This window comes from Phaseolus vulgaris, chromosome 6, assembly GCF_000499845.2.
Source record: "Phaseolus vulgaris cultivar G19833 chromosome 6, P. vulgaris v2.0, whole genome shotgun sequence".
NCBI classification, from domain to species: Eukaryota; Viridiplantae; Streptophyta; class Magnoliopsida; order Fabales; family Fabaceae; genus Phaseolus; species Phaseolus vulgaris.
The window spans coordinates 10010974-10026246 of record NC_023754.2 but is presented as its reverse complement, the minus strand read 5'-3'; the positions used below and the strand labels follow the sequence as shown (position 1 = coordinate 10026246).

At 32.1% G+C, this 15273-nt stretch overlaps 1 protein-coding gene across 1 annotated transcript; it reads left to right on the top strand.

The window, feature by feature from the left end:
• Positions 1 to 13421: 13421 nt before the first annotated feature.
• Positions 13422 to 14902, top strand: LOC137831074 (glutathione S-transferase F9-like). The gene is made up of 3 exons (XM_068638589.1): positions 13422 to 13655; positions 13783 to 13831; positions 14327 to 14902. The coding sequence occupies exons 1-3, from the start codon at positions 13512 to 13514 to the stop codon at positions 14779 to 14781; spliced, it is 648 nt and encodes a 215-aa protein (XP_068494690.1). The 5' UTR covers positions 13422 to 13511; the 3' UTR covers positions 14782 to 14902.
• The last annotated feature ends 371 nt before the right edge of the window (positions 14903 to 15273 follow it).

Sequence of the window (15273 nt, the reverse complement as noted above, 5' to 3'; positions counted from 1 at the left end):
TTATGTTTCTTCATATATCACACCTTACTCTACTATACTGAATTATGATATTTTAAGCCTATTTTGTCAATAGTTGGAATTTGGAAAACTTACCTAAAATTTAAAAAATTAATAAATTCTGTGTAGATAAGAGTTTGTGGTTAATAAATAAGTTAAAGTATTATATTTAATAAATATAACAATTAATACTAATTAATATTGATAGAATACTACGTTAATATCACTAAATATATATATAGAAAAAACGATTTTAATATTGGGAGTAGTTTTCTTGCTAAATCATTTCTAAAAACATAATAAAATTTTATTAAAAATATCGATTTAATATTATGAATTTCAAAATTTCTATAATTTAAAAACTTTTAATTCTATTTTTCATTATCTTTAACGATCCTCTTATATTAATTAATATATTAAATAATTTATTTATTATATTATATTTAATAATATTAATATTGATAGAATATTACATTAATGACTGCTAAAAAAATACTTAACAACGATTAAAAAAAACTATATAAAAACAATTTTAAAATCGTCGTTAATTATTTGAATGTCGTAAAAAATCAACTCTTTATAACAATTATTTTAAAACCATCATTATAAAAATATATTCGACGCGTATAAAAATCTTGTTATTTTAAAATTTAAATAGAAAAGAAAACTTTAATTTTAAAGATGATTTCAAAAAACCGTCGTGTTATAAATGGTATCATTCAAAAAAAGTCTCCCGACCTCGATGATATTCGCAGTGTAAATTTCAATTAAAAAAAGTCATATAGAATTTTAATCACGGACATAACCATAATAAAATCTTATCTTTTATTTAAACACAGACAAAACTTTCCTTAAAAGATAAAATTGTCCTTTTAACTCTATCAACGTATTTTTATTATTTTAGATATATTCAATCATATATTAAATATTTTATTCATTTTCACACTAATTGAAACGCATAAATTATAGTAAATCATATCATTGCATTAATTAATTATAAATTGATATAAACAGGAATGAATATGTTGATTAATAAAAGAAATGCCTTAAATGTTAATCTGGCGGTGCATAAAAGTTATATTTAATTATTGTTAAGTATTTAAAATCAATATCTTATCTTAGTTAAATTAAAACTACTTAAGATAAATTATTCTACGCAGTGTTCTTTGTTGATATAAAAGTTGTAAAAAACAATAATATAATTACAAACTAAATTTCAAGTACTTAGGTTCAGTATATATAATACATATTCATTGAGTTTGGATAACAATACCAATGATAAATTTTCTTTATAACTGAATCAAACCCTATTCAATCCAATCATCTTTTATGTTACTGTGAAGAATTATATATTTTTAATTTTAAATTCAATCCAATCCAACTCAATCAAAATTATTATTAATAATAATATTCAATCCACTTCGTTACTTTATTAATTAAATATATATTTTTATTATCTCACCAAAGTCAAGATCCAACCTTACTAAATGGAAAGTAATATAAATCCAAACATCCAAAAGCTAGTTAAGATGTTATTGACAGCGCGGGTGTTGCGACGTTGGTGTAGGAGGGGAAGGAGGAGAAACATTGGAAGAAAAGAGGAAGAAGAAAACAAGAAAAAAGATCAAGAAGTGTTGGTGTAGCAAAACAAAACCGGATTAACTCATTTTGATACCTTACTAGAATCCATGATTCAATCAAGAAGAAATAAAGAAGATGACGAACAATAAAAGAAAGAGAAAATGATTATCATGTTAATGTTAGAAGCTATTGTGAAGAGAAAGAATTTTAATTGATATTTGTTATTGATACAAGAGTGTATATATATATATATATATATATATATATATATATATATAATTGCATATATGTAGAGGCATGCATACATAATTATCTAATATCTCCTTCTTAATGTTATGGTTTATCAGTAACCGTAAGTTTACTACGAAAACGAGTGAAAAAAGGTCCAAAACACTGGTTTTGTTAAAACATCCGCCACTTTAAATCTAGCTAGAAGATGAATTAACATAACGTGTTGTTTTTTAATGTAATCCCTAACGAAGTGGATATCTAATTCAAAGTGTTTTGTACAAGAATACATTATTGCATTTGCATTATTGTGTAGTTCATGAAGAAGAGATTGAAGCCAAATAACCTCAGTTAGAAACACCTCAGTGTTGCTCCTTGAAATTACCTTTTGTTTATGTGAAGACCAAGCTATGATGTTTGATCCAAGGTAAACATAATAGCCGGTGGTAGATTTTTTGTCATCACTGTCACTACCCCAGTATGCATCGCTGAAGGCAAGAATATATGTATAGGTGCTCCATTTGATGAGTAAAACATACGTTTTTGTTCTAGCAAGATACCGTAAGATACGTTTAACTACTTTCCACTGGTGTTCCTGTCGATTTTGCCTGAATTGAAAAGCTTTGATAACAACATGTTAGAGCTTGGGGATGTGTAATGAGAATGTATTGGAGTGCACCGACTACAGAGCGATATAAAGTGGAGTCTTGAACAGCAGGTGAAACATCCTTTTGGAGGAGAAGAGTGGATTGCACGGGAGTTAGAATAGGGTTAGCTTCCTGCATTTCTATTCTTCGTAGAAGATCAATGATGTATTTTGTTTGAGACAGAAGAAGAATTCCACCATTGAGATGACTTCAATGCCAAGAAAGTAATGAACATGTCCCAAGTCTTTTATAGCAAAGAGGAGCCCAGTTTTTGTATCAGAGCTTGAATCTCGTGAGCAGAAGACCCTATAATTATGATGTCATCTACATAGATTAAAATGAAAATAGTATAAGAATTGTGAAACTTAACAAATAGGGAGTTATCACTCTTTGTGAAATGAAAGCCAAAAGTTTCTAGAGTAGAACTTAGATTTTGAAACCATGATCGTTGTGCCTGCTTCAAGCCATGTATAGCCTTTTGAAGCTTGCAAACAAGTTGGGGAGATGAAGACTCGAAACCTGGAGGTTGATGCATATATACATCTTCTTGAAGCTAGCGGTTGAGAAAAGCATTGTTGACGTCGATTTGGTGTATTGGCCATGCAGCAGAGACAATGTGTAGAAAGGACAACATGAATGGTGGATGCCTTTACAACAGGTTTTGTTGTAGTTGCATCCTACAATTTGACTGAAGCCTTTTGCGACAAGATGTGCCTTGTTCCTTTGAAAAGATTCGTCAACATTATATTTATTTTTTAATATCCGGAGGGAGGAGGAGTAAGGAACCATGTCTTGTTCCGGATAAGGGCACCATATTCTTTTGTCATCGCTCTAAACCAATTGGGATAGTGAAGTGCCTCTTTGATAGTAGCAGGTATAGAGGAATTCAAAACAATATTAGTAGTAAAAGTTTTTGGTTTAAAAACACCTGCTTTGGATCGTGTTATCATAGGGTGATTGTTTTTGGTATTAGCAGTGGTGTAAGCATTAAGAGAATAATCAAAAAGAGTAGATGGCATGTTATCAAAAGAATTATTAGCGAAATTATTATTTGTGGAAGGAGAGATAGGTAAGTTATTACTGCGATCATAGGATGATGGTTTAGATAAAACTAAAAGCATTTGATTAAGATATTTAGTAATGATGTCGTGGGAATCATTCTTTGTTGACCAAGATGTTTTGATGTCTCCAAATCTATGTAGAAAACTTGAAAACCTTGTTGATGTATGTGTGTGTGTTGTCTAGTAGTTTTTAACTTGTTAATTCACTTCTTGAAATGATCCAAGCTCATTTGAATCTTTATCTCTTTTGAAAGAAGTGTTTTCTTAAAAGATGAGAAATTTTTATTCAGTTGTTTTTCAATTCAACCAGTTGACAAAAGCTGTTACTCGAGGATTTGAGACTAAAGCAAGTTTTTCAACCTGTTGAATTGTCGAAAAAACCTGTTGTTTGACACTTAGTGGTTTTCAAAATGATTTGAAAAAACCGTGCTTATTTTGTCTTTGTTGTCAAACAGAAACAATCGGTTATTTGGATAAAACAACTGTTTTTTTTTATGAAAACCTAAACAGGAAAATTATTTCAATCGATTGTTTTGGAAAACAACTTCTTGTTTTCATAACAAAATTTTGTTAAGTGGTTTGAACTGATTTTAAATGATTCCAACTACTTCTGGTTTTTGTTCTAATAGTTTTGACCACTTGATTGAGTTTATATAAAAGTTTTTGACATTCTTTTCAAGACTTTCAGAAAGAGAGATTATCAAAAATGTTTTCCAAGAGCTTTGGATCATCTCAAGTGTGTGGAATAGGATTGAGTTTTGTATACTTATGAACTATAGCTTTGTAGTACACAAGTGTATCCTATTCTCTTCTCTTTGAACATTGTAGTTCTGTGTGTATTTGTATAAGGCAGATTGAGAAAGGGTTTTTGAAAATTGTGGTGTTGCCAAGGAGTGGTATGTGTTCTTGAGGATATCATCACTCTTGGTGTGTGTTTTGTAATCTAGGTTTGATTACATAGTGAATTCTTAGTGGTTAGCTGAGGACTGGATGTAGCTCTTGGTTAAGAGTGAACCAATATAAACCTCTTGTGTGATTCTCTCTATCTTTACTCTTATAAACTATTTTAACTTGGTTTCATATTCAGCTGGTATAAACAACCGCTTGTTTCGTGAAAACAACAGGTTGATCTTCTGGAAATAACCTTAAAATAGAAATTTTATTGAGTTGAATTGAAAATCAATTGGTTGACTTTTTAGAACTTTTCACTCTAGCTTTAAACTTTGCCAAAATCTTGTGAAAACAATTCACCCACTCTTTTTTAAGCCACTAATTCTAACATTCTTAACAAAATTGTATTGAGTTATATTGTAAGGGAAAAGTTCTTCTTGAAAAAGAACGTGACGAGATATAAAAACCTTACCAGAAGAATAAAGACATATATAACCTTGATTATGTATATTGTATCCAAGAAAAATGCAACCGGAAGAACGAAAATCAAGTTTGTTTGTATTATGGATAAGTGCCTAATTTCAGTAATATTTCATATTAAAATATAGACACTTATGAGGATTTATTGCTAATTTACATATAAAATAATCCTTAATTTATGAATTTATACCTTTTTACACATTTTATGATCTTTATTTGAATAAGAGCATTTTATTCCCAAATTTGGTGTTAATTATAGGTTTCTAAGAAAGATTGAAGATTTTGAATAAAGAGGAATGATTTGAGCTAAAAAGAGTAAGTTGGAAGGTCCCAGAATGGAAAAAAAAGTATTGAAAAACCAATTTTGCAACAGGAGATTCTCGCTCAAGTGAGAATGTTCTAGGATTGTTTTTGGAAATTAACGCCTTTCTCGCTCAAGCGAGAATTCTTCGCTTGAGCCAGAATGCGTCAGACAGATTGGGTTTTTTTAGGGATGCAAAGCGGACCAACCCACCCCGCACTTGGCCCGCCCCACGTAATGGATGCAGGCTAGATTTTCTGTCCCGCCCCGCATAAGGGCCAGCCAGCAGGTTTGCTGACCAGCCCACATTCAAATTTTTTTTGCTGGGGCGGAACGGAAGCAGCGACGCGAAGGGCGACAACAGTGACAACAATGACGCAAAGGAAGACAACGACGCGAAGCGGCAGCAATGATGCGAAGGGCAACAGCAGTGGCGCAAAGCGGCAACGCGAAGTTGCATATTGGAATGAGGGAAACGGCGTTGGAGAAAACCTAGCGTTGGCGTTTTGGTTTTTGGATGGATTGAAAACCTATTTTCATTTTTGCAATGCACTCCTCTCTTCTCTTCCACTGCCAGCACATTTTTTTTGTTTTGTGGGTTAGCGGGTCAGCCCGCCCTACCCCGCTTCTGGCCCGTGCAGGATGCAGGTTATGCGGGGCGGGCTAAAACGGGTTTGCGGGTTGAAAAGGTGAGCTTGCCTCGCTTTTTTTACTAGCGGGCCGCGGGCCGGCCCGCACGGGCTGCCCTGCTTTGCCATCCCTAGTTTTTTTTTATGTTTTATCACTTATCCCATCAACGCGACACAGGAAGCGACCTAACCCTAGAAAATTAGGTTAAAAAAGGGTCTAGAGGCTCAATCCTAGTGTGCCAAATTGAGAGGAAAACACCATAGAGTGAATTGTAACCAAATTGAGAGAATGGAAGGTGTTAGAAGTATGCGTGGCTAATTTTATCCTTTGAGATTGGGAGTAATCTGCTCGAACTCTTATGTATTGAGATTATATCTTATATTAAAATATTCATTTTTTGATTGATTATTGGTATTTTTGTTTTACTTTTAATTTTCCCTGATAAATTGAGAATCTTAAATTTGTCTGGAAAGTATTTTTAGGGTTCTGACCTAAACAACAATACTTAACATAATTGAGTGCTAGGAATAGACTTGAAATGTTAATTGTTATTAATGTTTGAGCTTCATTCTAAGTTGTTCTTATAATTATACGAGGGATCGATAGTTAGGGAACATTCTTAAGGATTTTATATGTGAGGAATCGATATAAATGATTTTTATATAGGCATCAATTTCAATCAAAGAACTAAATATTAACATGCTAATCAAAATACATGAGAGTGAGAGAGAGGAAACCCAATCCTTATTTTTCTAATTGAAGCAACAACTCTTTGAATTGTTTTCTTGTTAATTCTTGCCATCATAACAATCCTCAAACCTACTTTTATTATTTTGTTTTTATATAAAGCGAGTATTATACTTGATAATTCATTGTTCCTTGTGGGATCCAAATATTACTTCTGACAACGGGGTGCACTTGTCGTAAAAAGCCATCAATTATATGGGCGTAAAATAGGGTAGCATGCACACCCAAAACTTTTTAAAGTGGTGTACTCTAGAGCATGTTTAAATAATATTTCATGAGGGGATTTGTTACCAATAATAGGGGAAGGGTGTTGATAACATGAACAACAGTCATGAAGACTTCTGCCCAGAATTTAATAGGTAATAAAGCTGAAGAAAGAAGGGTAAGTCCTATGTTTGTGACATGCTTGTTCTTTCGTTCTATTGAGTCATTTTGATTGTGAGTATGAGGACAAATGAGACGACGATGAATTCCAAAATCATTAGTAAATTGTTTGAAACATAAGAACTCTTTTGCATTGTTAGTTTGTATTGCTTTTAGTTTATATCCAGTTTGAGTTTTAGCAAAAAAATTGAACTGTGGTAAAGCAGTATAAGCTTGAGATTTATTATGAATAAAAAATAGCCATGTATATCTAATATAGGAATCCATAATAGATATATAATATTTTGAACCATTTGAAGCACAAACAGAAGATGATCCCAAATATCAATGAAAACCAACGGTAAAGGCACAATATATTGTGTATCAGAAGCGTGAAAGGGGTTGTTGTGACTTTCCTATCACACATGCAGTGCAATATTGTTTCTTAAAATTGTATGGGATATTATAGAATTTTAAAACTCTTTGAACAACAGGAAAAATATTGTGTCCAAGTCTACTATGCCATAGTTGTAAATGAAGAACATTAGGTTTATAGCAAGTATAGTTAGCACTGTAAGATAAAGAATCATTGGATGAAGGGAAGACATATAGACCGTCTTTAACTACTCCTTGAAGTAAGATCTTATGGGTGTCCTAATATTTAACGAAACATGAGTGAGGGAAAAATTCAAAATAAATATGATTATCTTTCGCAAATTGAGTAATGTTAATCAAGTTCTTTGTAATATTTGGAACATGCAACATATTACGCAGAATAAACTTTTTATGTGTGTCTGGTGTAGTGTAAAAGGAAAAACTCGTATGCTTGATGTTCATACCTTGACCATTTCCAATCTTTAAAGATTTTGATCCATGGTAAGGCAGTTTGTTATAAAAAAAACAGATGAGTCTTTAGTGACATGATGGGTGACTCCACTATCGAGGTACCAAAGTGGATCTTCAGTGGTTGAAGGAGCACCCAAAATGGAGGGTGTGGAGGCTTCATCGACTGAGAATGAATATTGAGACACATTAGTAGCAAAAGAATGAGTGTTAGGTGGATCAAACCTATGCCAACAGGTATCAACAGTGTGTCCAGGTTTATGAGAAATTTGACAAAAATGTTTGATGTTATGCCAAGGTGCAGGTGGATAGTAGGGTGAACGAGTGGTGGGTCTTGATCCAAGGAAAGAAGTTGTAGTTTTGGGATGCAGAGCATGTGTTTGTGTGCGACTATCGTGAAACCCTTTATTGTGAAAATTGGATTTGTTCTTGTTTGGACAAGTAGAGAACCACGGTGTAGTAACATTATTTGCTTGAATAATGGAACTTTGCAGAACTTTATGTTTTTCAAACCTTTCTTCTTTAGCAAGGAGTAAAGAATCAATCTCGTCAACAGAGTAGGGATTAGATCATGAGACAATAGAGGTGAAGAAACCATTGTAGTCCTCCAATAAGCCATTCAAGATTGCATCTATGTGTTCAGTAGTAGAAATGGAAGCACCTACGTGCCTTTCATCCGAATTTCATTCTTGCTTAAATTTTTGGAGGACTTGGTAGAAGCTAATGGAGGAAGTGGATTAAGGAGAGTTCCAATGAAGTTATGGTTTCCTTGTAGGTGCATGAAGAGTAGGGAGAGTGGTTGATTGGGCCATATCACTTGAAGAAATGAAGAAGAAGACCAAAGGTGTCTATCCTAAAGAGGTTTAGACAAGGGAGTGAATAAGCAAGCAACTTGGCAGGATGACACTCATAAATTGATCTTTGAAAAGTTAAGTCAAGCACCTTAATTTATAGCAGAGAGAGTTGAACATTTTGGAGCCAAAATTTGAAAATTCAAAATAAAACTCTCCAATGAGAAGGTACCATGTGGACACATGCTTTCCATGTTTAGCTCACACCTTCCATGCTAAATTCTCTCCATTCCTAGGCTGCCATGTAGGCGTCCATGTGCTCCATGTCAAGGTAATTTTTGTCCTCTATCATACCTTAGGTGTTTTAGCATTATATTGGGCTCAAAGAAACCCAATTGTTACCCTAACTAGTCACTTTTAACCCTAACTATACCTATTTTACTATTAGTTCAAATACAAGCCTAAAAACCTATGTTACTTTGCCCAAATATTTGGTCCAATTATTTTATGCTACTAGGCCCAATACATGGCCCATGAAATTCTAAACAACTTTATACAATTTATTTAAACTAAAGCTTGGCCCAAAAATAATGTTGACCAGTCAGACGAAACTCAGTCTTTTTGTGTTTTCCTAGACCAATATTTGCAAATAAATCCATAAACAGACTCTAGGTCTTCATCCTCCTTATTATGTGGTTATGTGGCTGAGGGCCCTATCATCACCTATGGCAGAGAGTGAATCGACAGTCATCTTGATGTCAAGTAGATAGTTGACAACGAATCTTTCCTTCTTTGATGAGCGTAGAAGAAAAGGAAGCTTTTTTTATAGTTTCCCACGTGTGTGATGCGTAATAAGTGGATAAACTATTCCAAATAGCAGCAAAGGATTCAAGACCAACCATTTTGGTGAAGATGGAAAAGGACATTAATGCAAGCAACCACGCTACAAATTGTTAGAAATGATGGCTTAAACAAGAGGGGGGAGGGGATTGTTTATGAAAGTTTTTCGCAAATAAAGATTAAGAATGGAGTTCTTTAATGAATTACAGAAAGAATAACCAGAGAAGCCAAAAGCAATGAACAATTAAAACTATTATCAGTAAAATAATCGATTAATATTTCGATATAACCGATTGTTTATATTACAGAGATAAAAGCAAGTATAAGTAGTTTATAAGGCAAGAATATTAACCTGTTGAAATATGAAATAACCGGTTGATTATGACAACAAATCAAATATCAAACATATTATAATAGAGAGAGAGATAGAGAGATTCACACAATCAGATTATACTGCTTCACTCAACCCTGAGCTACATCTAGTCCTCGGAACAACCTCTGAGTATTCCACTAGTAATCAAAACCAGATTACAACACACACCACAGAGAGGTGACTTTGAATCCCACAAAACCTACTCACCCTCTTTGCACCAGCACACACTCTAGTCAGAATCTCACTGACTTTACAAGATTTTACCAACACTTACACAAGTTTATCAAAGTACAATTACAGGAAACTAAGCAAGAATAGAAAACACCTGGAATTATAAAACCAGAAGTCCTATGATCAGTTCTTGCACCAGAGCAAAGCTTTAATAGCAATCTTGCTAAACTTTGAAAACCTTCTTTCAAAAGCAAATCTTAATACTCTCTCTTGATTCCACAATACTGGTGTTAAACTTGTATATAAAACATTTGAAAGAAGACTATATTTATAGCTTTTGAAATCTAGCCGTTTAAGGCAACATAACAGAGTCAAATCAGTTTTGTTCTCATTTAAAACAGTTGAAAAAAGTTTTCAAAAAACTGTTAGCAAAGCATTCATTTCACCGGTTGAAACCACGATTTAACCGATTGAATGGGTCAGGTAGTTACATAACCAATTCCAAAAACATTTTCAAAACTTCTAGCTAGCTAAGTGACAAACAACCAATTATTTCGAAAAATCAACTGGTTGTTTTCCCTTTGCTTGGAAAAACACTTAGTTTCTTAAAACAGATTTAATCAAGCTTTGTGTAGGCTTCAAGGACTGATCTTAACAAAGATTCTAAACAGCTTAATCTAAACCCAAACCCAGAAAGCAGCACAACTTCAGGCTTCATGTGGATTTGATACATCAAAGCTCCGATCTTCAACAATCTCCCTCTATTTGATGGAGACAAATCCTTTGGATGCTTTTAGGAATGTTCTTTGTTTAGAATCTGTTGAATCCTGCATTCATTGAGCAAACACAGGGTAATCTAATCCAAAACAGATAAGCACCAGAAACTAGTTCTCACTAGGTGATTTCCAAAAGGAACATCAGCCAAATCAGATGAGTGCAAATTTTGTAAACCAAAAATAACAGTTTAACATACTTCAAATTTAAACCAGTTAAAGTAGTTCATAGCAACAATGTTCAAACCAAAATAAGTGCTAAACATTACAAAACATTTCAGACCAATACTAATAACTGATCTTGTTTGTCATAGTGCAAGTATGCAGTGTTGATTGTGGGTTCTTGATTCTCAGTTTGGAGGAACCTTGACGACACATTGTCTCCTTCCAAGAAATGCATCAGGTTGAGCCCTCACAGAGTAGCAAAGATATGTTGTTTCCAAACAAAAAAGTTCTCATTGTTTAACTTGAGTGTGATTGGAATGGAGAAATGATACAGAGGTGGTGGCGCAATGATTGAAAAGATGGACTGAGAAAGATCAGAGGAAGAAGAAGCAGAAGATATCATAAGAGAAAAATAGCTCTAAATACCATGTTATAAACTATTATGAAGAGAAAGAATTATATTTGATATTTGTTATTGATACAAAGGATAGAAAGAGTATATATATATATATATATATATATATATATATATATATATATATATATATATATATATATATATATATATATATATATATATATATATATATATATATATATATCCTTCTGCATACCCATGTATGCAGAAGCATGCAAGCATTCCTGTAATTATATATATATATATATATAATTTTAGACATGCATACCCATGTATGCAGAAGCATGCAGACGTAACTATCTAATAGTTAATGAAAGTGAAATTATATTTTTTGAGTTTACGAAAAAGAACGAATAAAAACTATATCTTCATTACAGGAAAAAGAAGTAGGTCAAAACATGTTAAAAAAAAGCAAAAACTATCCAAAAAGAACTTAATAAAGGAATTAAGCTTAACAGATAAGTTCATTATATTTAAGATGGTAAATATACTCTTCACAAAAAGGTAAGCCTTTAATTAGTTTATTATTTTCTCTTGTTTTTCCTTTGTAGTTGATAATTGGTGATTTTCAGCTTTTGATCTTCCTCATGTCGAGCCCTTATCAAAGTCGGATCAAACTTTTGATATTAATATGTTATTTGAATTGTGAAATTTTCAATACAATTAAATTCAATAGAAAAAGGTTGAATGCTTGCTTCCCCAAATTTGTCTTATTTGCTAATTGGAAATGTATAGCATAATCAATTTTCATAATAGTATGCTAATTTTAAACCATTTTTCCATAATATTGTGTAATGATTAGACACTTTGTAGAGAATTATATTGAGCAAGGGCTGAATTGATGAGAAAGAAAATAGAAGGGACTTAAATTAGTTAATATCATTTTATTCTAATATAATTCTTCTAGGTTGATAATACTAAATAATTCTGCCAAAATATTTCAAAGACTTAAATTAAATAAATATTCCATTTAATTTTTTTAAATATTATTAAATATTTAAAATAAAAATGTATAATGTGTCAAACTTTTTAAACCTTAAAAAATCATTATTTTCTTTAATTTCTGAGGGGTCTAACTGCGTGTTCTCTTTCTTTTTCTTTCTTGCAGCTACTTTAATACGTTGGGCTCAGTCCATGCCCATAATCTTTTTAAGGGTTTTATTTTTGGAGAATTTCATTTTGCACCCCATGGTTTCTCCTACATCCCATGTGGTTGTTTAAAAGACAAAATTAACCTTCCACATTCCTATTTGTATGTCTTCTCTCCACTCTTTTCTTTATTACATAATAATAAATAAATATAAGATATTATAAGGATATCTGAACCCTATTATAAAATAATAGGTTATGTATGTGCATAAAAAAAAACAACAATCATTGTAGTTGTTATTCTATTGGTGTTGTCCCTAACATTGATTGTGTTATTGTATCCTCTCTTCTCAATTTGTTCACATTTCTTCTCTGCTTTAAAAAAATTACTCCCTCCATAAAGTAGATTTTTCACTTTATTCTTGTACATACAATTAAAATTATAGAAAATAAATTTAGAAAGTGTTAATTCCAGAAAACTGGTTTCCCAAACATACTTTCGAGAGGTCCATGTCTAAAGAGTTTGGTGTATGAATAAATTAAAAAATATATATCAACATTCTTGTCCAAGTAGTAATATGTTTCAAAGACATGAAAGCATTGAAGATAAGAAAAAACATTTCCTTTTTAGTATAAACGATGAGTATCTTTCGTCATATGGAATCAAACTAGATAGGACTATTATAAATATGTAAAATTGAAGATTGGATTCAAGTCACGAAATTGTTTAAAATTTGAAGACTAAAATTACAGAGAAAAAGAGACTAAAGTGGTCAATCAAGAAAGAATTTAAAGAAAGCGAAAATTAAAAATTAGCTAATTATTTTTTGTTTTGTATATATAAACATACATTTCTATTTCTGTGAAGGATATTTTTTTGTAAAAGGTAGATATATGTTTGGTAAAAAAAAGGGTGTGTATTTAATCATGTCTTTAGCCCATAGGAGAAAAACTCTGAATGTTTAGTCACTTTCAAAGTAGCCTAATTTTTTTCATTATCAATAATTTTCTAAAATCATCAACAGTATTCCAAAAAATTGAAAAGTATGTAATAAGACAATTAGTGAAGAGCATCAAACCTCAACTTGACTTGACTTAGACAAACAAAACTTAGACTCAAAAATGGTGGTGAAGGTGTTTGGTCCAACTTATGGATGCCCCAAAAGGGTGGTTGTGTGTCTGATTGAGAAGGAAATCGAGTTTGAAACAGTGGATGTTGATCTCTTCAAGGGAGAGCATAAGGAACCTGAGTTCCTTAAGTTGCAGGTTCAATTTTTCTTTTGCAACTTATTTTTTTACCCACATAAGCTGCACCTTCACTTGGTTTCAGGATGTTTGTAATATTTGCTTTTTTTTTCATGTTTAATTATACCTGTGTCTAATTATTCTGCAGCCATTTGGATCAGTTCCTGTTATTCAAGATGGTGATTATACTCTCTATGGTAAACCACAAAGCCCCTTTATAATTTTCTGCCTTTCTATTGTTTCTTATGCCATATAGTTAAGGGATGGTGGTTCAATTTTTTATCTTTCCATTTGGATGTTTTTCACCTTGTGTTAACCCTTATTTATGTGAGGTTGTTAAAACTTTTTATGAAGAATGTTGTTTGAGTTGTGAGCCTGCACTTTTGCCTTTCCTAATTGCTATTCCTTTGTTTTTAAAAGGAGGCATGGGGGTTATAAATCTATTACTCCATGAAATTGGTGTTTATAGTTGTTTTTGATAGACATATGTTGTGGTTTGATCATTGATGCATTTCACTACAGTGAACCTTAATGGGGTGGTATGAATTGGTTTTTATTGTTTGAATTTTCAATGTAGGATAATCCAAAAGGTTGAAAGCTTACTTCCCCAAAATACATTTTATCTGCTCTATGCAAAATGTAGGATACTTTATAATCCATTCTAATACACTGATTTTCAACCAATGTTGCAGAATCTCGTGCAATAATCAGATACTTTGCAGAGAAGTATAAAGAGCAAGGAACTGAGTTGTTGGGAAAGACAATAGAAGAAAAGGGTCTAGTGGAACAATGGCTTGAAGTGGAAGCTCATAACTTTCACCCACCACTCTACAACTTGGTTATCAATATTCTGTTTGCCCCATTAAAGGGTGTTCCTTCAGACCAAAAAGTGATAGAAGAGAGTGATAAAAAGCTTGAGAAGGTGCTAGATGTTTATGAGGAAAGGCTCTCAAATAGCAAGTACTTGGCTGGTGATTTCTTCAGCCTTGCTGATCTTAGCCATCTCCCATTTGGTCATTATTTGGTGAACCAAACTGGAAGAGGGAATTTGGTAAGAGAGAGGAAACATGTGAATGCTTGGTGGGATGATATTAGCAACAGACCATCTTGGAAGAAGGTGCTTCAGCTATACAAATACGCTGTCTAGATGCTTCATTAGCTCTACCCTTGTATCATGATGGTTTGAGATATGTTTTCTAATACCTGCTTGAGAATAAAAGAGTACTAAATGTGTTTTTTTTTTTAATAAAGTAAGGTAATTTTATAAATTAACTGTCAAAATAATAAAGTTTTAAAAAATTATCAAAATAGATAAATTATAAAAAATTGAGTCAAATAACACAACTTAAATTTAACTACATTTCAATTCATGTCAGGTCACTTTAGTAAAACTTTAGTATTAATTAAAATCTAATTATATTGAAGTCGTGTTAAAGTAACACGATTTATCTATTTTAATAATTTTTAAAAAATTTATTTTACTAATTAATTTATAAAATTATCCTCTCTTTTTTAAAATATAATTGTGATGTGGTTTTTTTTGGTTAGTTTTTGAATTTAAACCTTTTTCTCTTTAATAGTAGCACAAAATTTCAGATTGTGGAGTTTATTATTAGTTGTTGGTCAATTAGTCATAACT